General features: G+C 40.9%; 1 protein-coding gene across 3 annotated transcripts in view; it reads left to right on the top strand.

Annotated features, from left to right (window-relative positions):
• Nucleotides 1-5,334, top strand: part of LOC122552867 (proteasome activator complex subunit 4-like) — a 193,287-nt gene that overhangs the window by 111,005 nt on the left and 76,948 nt on the right. For all 3 annotated transcript variants that reach the window (XM_043695950.1, XM_043695949.1, XM_043695948.1), the window contains 3 exons: nt 2,831-2,962; nt 3,172-3,381; nt 4,171-4,307. In XM_043695950.1, coding sequence (XP_043551885.1) covers nt 2,831-2,962; nt 3,172-3,381; nt 4,171-4,307 — 479 coding nt within the window. The remainder of the gene's footprint in view (nt 1-2,830; nt 2,963-3,171; nt 3,382-4,170; nt 4,308-5,334) is intronic.

The raw sequence follows: 5,334 nt of genomic DNA, 5'->3' as shown, positions 1-5,334 counted from the left end.
CTATCTACCTGCGACTCCACTTTCAAGGAGCTATGAATCTGCACTCCAAGGTCTCTTTGTTCAGCAACACTCCCTAGAACCTTACCATTAAGTGTATAAGTCCTGATAAGATTTGCTTTCCCAAAATGCAGCATCTCGCTTTTATCTGAATTAAACTCCATCTGCCACTTCTCAGCCCATTGGCCCATCTGGTCAAGGCCCTATTGTAATCTGAGGTAACCCTCTTCGCTGTCCACTACACCTCCAATTTTGGTGTCATCTGCAAACTTACTAACTGTACCTCTCATGCACGCATTCAAATCATTTATGTAAATGACAAAAGTAGAGAACCCAGCACCGATCCTTGTGGCACTCCACTGGTCACAGGCCTCCAGTCTGAAAAACAACCCTCCACCACCACCACCCTTTGTCTTCTTCCTGTGAGCCAGTTCTGTATCCAAATGGCTAGTTCTCCCTGTATTCCGTGAGATCTAACTTTGCTAATCAGTCTCCCATGGGGAACCTTGTTGAACGCCTTACTGATGTCCATGTAGATCACGTATACCACTCTGCCCTCATCAATCCCATTTGTTACTTCCTCAAAAACCTCAGTCAAGTTTGTGAGAAATGATTTCCCATGCATAATGCCATGTTGACTATCCCTAATCAGTCCTTGCCTTTCCAAATACATCCTGTCCCTCAGGATTCCCTCCACCAACTTGCCCACCACTGACATCAGGCTCACCAGTCTATAGTTCCCTGGCTTGTCCTTACCACCCTTTATAAACAGTGGCACCACGTTTGCCAACCTCCAGTCTTCCAGCACCTCACCTGTGACTATCGATGATACAAATATCTCAGCAAGAGGCCCAGCAATCACTTCTCTAGCTTCCTATAGAGTTCTAGGGTACACCTGATCACGTCCTGAGGATTTATCCATTTTTATGCATTTCAAGACATTTAGCACTTCCTCCTCTGTAATCTGAGCATTTTGCAACATGTCACCATCTATTTCCCTACAGTCTATATTTTCCTTATCCTTTTCCACAGTAAATACTGATGCAAAGTACTCATTTAGTATCTCCCCCATTTTCTGCAGCTCCACACAAAGGCCGCTTTGCTGATCTTTGAGGGGCCCTATTCTGTCCCTAGTTACCCTTTTGTCCTTAATGTATTTGTAAAAACTCTTTGGATTCTCCTTAATTGTATTTACCAAAGCTATCTCATGTCCCCTTTTTGCCCTCCTGATTTCCCTCTTAAGTATACTTCTACTTCCTTTATACTCTTCTAAGGATTCACTTGATCTATCCTGTCTATACCTTACATATGCTTCCTTCTTTTTCTTAACCAAACCCTCAATTTCTTTAGTCATCCAGCATTCCCTACACCTATCAGCCTTTCCTTTCACCCTAACAGGAATATACTTTCTCTGGGTTCTCGTTATCTCATTTCTGGAGGCTACCCATTTTCCAGCCTTCCCTTTACCTGCGAACATCTGCCCCCAATCAGCTTTCGAACGTTCTTGCCTAATACCATCAAAATTGGCCTTTCTCCAATTTAGAACTTCAACTTTTAGATCTGGTCTATCCTTTCCCATCACTATTTTAAATCTAATAGAATTATGGTCGCTGGCCCCAAGTGCTCCCCCACTGACACCTCAGTCACCTGCCTTGCCTTATTTCCCAAGAGTAAGTCAAGTTTTGCACCATTTCTAGTAGGTACATCCACGTACTGAATCAGAAAATTGTCTTGTGCACACTTAACAAATTCCTCTCACTGCTGCCTCACAGCGCCTGAGACCCGGGTTCAATTCCCGCCTCAGGCGACTGACTGTGTGGAGTTTGCACGTTCTCCCCGTGTCTGCGTGGGTTTCCTCCGGGTGCTCCGGTTTCCTCCCACAGTCCAAAAGATGTGCAGGGTCAGGTGAATTGGCCATGCTAAATTGCCCGTAGTGTTAGGTAAGGGGTAAATGTAGGGGTATGGGTGGGTTTCGCTTCGGCGGGTCGGTGTGGACTTGTTGGGCCGAAGGGCCTGTTTCCACACTGTAATGTAATCTAATCTAATCTAAATCCTTAACACTATGTTTGGAAAGTTAAAATCCCCTACCATAACCACCCTATTATTCTTACAGTTAGCTGAGATCACCTTACAAGTTTGTTTCTCAATTTCCCTCTGACTATTAGGGGGTCTATAATACAATCCCAATAAGGTGATCATCCCTTTCTTATTTCTCAGTTCCACCCAAATAACTTCCCTGGATATATTTCTGGGACTATCCTCCCTCAGTACAGCTGTAATGCTATCCGTTATCAAAAATGCCACCCCTCTTCCTCTCTTGCCTCCTTTTCTATCATTCCTGTAGCATTTGTATCCTGGAACATTAAGCTGCCAGTCCTGTCCAATCCTGAGCCATGTTTCTGTAATTGCTATGATATCCCAGTCCCATGTTCCTAACCATGCCCTGAGTTCATCTGCCTTCCCTGTTAGGCCCCTTGCCTTGAAATAAATGCAGTTTAATTTATTAGTCCGACCTTTTCCTGCCTGCTCTGACGGTTTGTTTGACTTGCTTCTATTCTCAACTGTAACCAGTCACAGATTGATCTCTTTCCCTCTTTCCTCACTATTTCCCTGGGTCCCGCCCACCCCCACTCCCACCTTACTAGTTTAAATCCTCCCAAGCAGCTAAAGCGATTAGGAATTTTGGCATTGAATACACTTACTTATTAAAATGTCAGAATAACAATTCATCACTCATTAAATGATTCTTTAAATAACTTCCTGAATAAGAAATTGTAATTTAAACCGTGGAAAAATTGTCCTGCCTTTTCTCAATGGTTATATGCATTTGCAGGTGCGTAGTAAAGCCCAGCAAGTTTTCTTCACAGCCTTGGGGACTTACAATTTTTGCTGTCGAGATCTTATTCCACTGGTGCTGGAATACTTGCATCCTGACAGACAGAATATAAGTCAACAACAATTGAAAGTAAGTATTTTGATGTGTCTTGAAGTATTATCATAGTACCAGTATCAGTCCTATTGTATCAATTTGTGTATGGTTCTTCTGTTAGCAAATGTCCCATCTGACTTGATGTTATCTTTGTATATGTCAGTGGTGTACTTTTGTACCCAATGGCAATGACAGACCAGTACATTTGAGACTAAAATATTTCTTCTGTATATATTTCAAACCAGGGTGCTTTGTATTGTCTTCTTGGTAATCACAATGGAGTCTGCCTGGCCAATCTTCATGACTGGGACTGCATTGTTGCTACATGGCCAGCAATAGTCTCCTCAGGACTCAGCAAAGCAATGTTTTTGGAGAAACCTTCCATAGTTCGTTTATTTGATGACCTTGCAGAGAAGATACATCGACAGTATGAAACCATCGGCCTAGATTTTGGAGTAAGTAATTATTGATGCTCTCATCAGGCAAATTTCTGGGAATATTTTTTCCTCTCATTTGAATGTAAGAAAATGCTCAACATTTGAGCATGAAGTCAAGCTTCTCTCCTCTTCATGCTGCGTCGACTTCTAGGAGTTGATAGTGGAGGCCAGTTGGAGGACTTTAGCATGGTCTACACTGTTTAAAGTTAATGACACAGACTGTAATTTCTCTCCTGTATGCTTGGAGGCTACTTATTTTGGAAAGACGGGAGAAGTAGGAGTTGGGTCAATGCTCAGCTGCTTTCAGATCGAAGGGAGAGTCAGTAACAACAAGATGGAACCAGGAAAGTGAAAGCACATGCAGACACAATCTTTGGGGTTCAAGTCTTTCTTGCTGCTATTTTTAGATGACAACTTTACTGCTCTAGATTTCTGTCAAACAAAAAATTGGATTTCCATCAAACTTTCTGGTTGTAAGAGCTTACTAAGGGAAGGGTTGTGCAAGAATAAAATCTGGCCTTTTTAATTAGAATCTATAATCATGTGATTTCATGTCAAGTCATTTGGGGTTTAGGAAAGAGGAATTTCTTTCAGATGTTAAGATGCAACTTGATTTACAATTTCTGTTGATTTCACATGCCAAATTTTAATTTATGAATGTGCAAAGAAAATGGGAAAACTATGTCAGGGACATTGCCCATTACATAAAAACTGCTCCTTATTTTGAACTTAAACAGAATATTATTGTTAATTTCCTTGTGATTTAAAAAGGTTATTCAGTAATTAATCTGTAGCTCATCTGTTCAGATTTCAGATCGTTGCGTGGAAATAGCTGCATCCTTGTCCCAGGCAAATAACCCAAGTTCTATAATGCCTCTTCTCACTGCTGAAGAGATTGAAAATGGAATTCAGAACCAAGTAGCAAGAAATAATGAGTCCTTCAGGCAAGTAGAGAACAGTCGACCCACTCAAAGCTGTTTTAACATTAGTACAGGTCGACAACCCTTCATCCAAAATCTGAAAAGCTCCAATATCCAAAGGTTTTTTTGTGAAATTTTTATCTCATTAACAAGGTTGTTTGGCATGTAAACAGTTAACGCAACTCCACAGCCACTCAATGCGTGTCACTCAGATGTGAACTGGGGGGGTGGGGCGTGGCCCAGCATTGGGCCTCAATTCTCTCTCGGGGCCCATTACTCAGTGAGTCTGCTGTTCAGTAATATTTTTTTAAATTTCACCGTTAAACTGGCACTTATTCAGAAATTTGAAAAATTCTGAATTCTGAAAATCAGCTAGTCCCGTGTTTTGGATAAAGAATTACATACCTGTAATAAATTTGTGTTGATGTATTCACTTAACATTGGTAAACAATGTTAATATGAAACAATTTCCACCTATGTGGCCTGCAATGTGCTAATGACCATTTCCCTAATGCTCCTACTCCATTGTTGCTTATAAGGCCCCTGTTGACCATTGTGACCAGAGGTTAAAAATCACACAACACCAGGTTATAGTCCAACAGGTTTAATTGGAAGCACACTAGCTTTCGGAGCGACACTCCATCAGGTGATTGTGGAGGGCTCGATCGTAACACAGAATTTATAGCAAAAATTTGCAGTGTGATGTAACTGAAATTATACATAGAAGAATTGATTGTCTGTTAAGCCTTTCATCTGTTAGAATACAGTGATAGTTTCACTACTTTCATGTGTAAATCACAAAACCCTTTTTTTTTTAAAATTGCTTTCTCGGGTTAGCTGTTAACAATGGTGATAACTAGACAATATGTTGAAGGTGTTAGCCCCCTGTATTCTCTGTCTATGACCTGATATTTAGATTGATTCCAATCTAAAAAGTGAAATAACAGAGTTTTACATAAATTCATGCAGTTTTTTTGCTTAGAGTCCGACATGAATCTATGTGGTTTTTGAGCAAAGTGCAATGTAACTCTGAAAGTACCAAAAAAAATTC

This window comes from Chiloscyllium plagiosum, chromosome 9, assembly GCF_004010195.1.
Source record: "Chiloscyllium plagiosum isolate BGI_BamShark_2017 chromosome 9, ASM401019v2, whole genome shotgun sequence".
NCBI lineage: Eukaryota > Metazoa > Chordata > Chondrichthyes > Orectolobiformes > Hemiscylliidae > Chiloscyllium > Chiloscyllium plagiosum.
The sequence above is the reverse complement of the archived record's forward strand: the minus strand, read 5'-3'. Positions and strand labels throughout refer to the sequence as shown.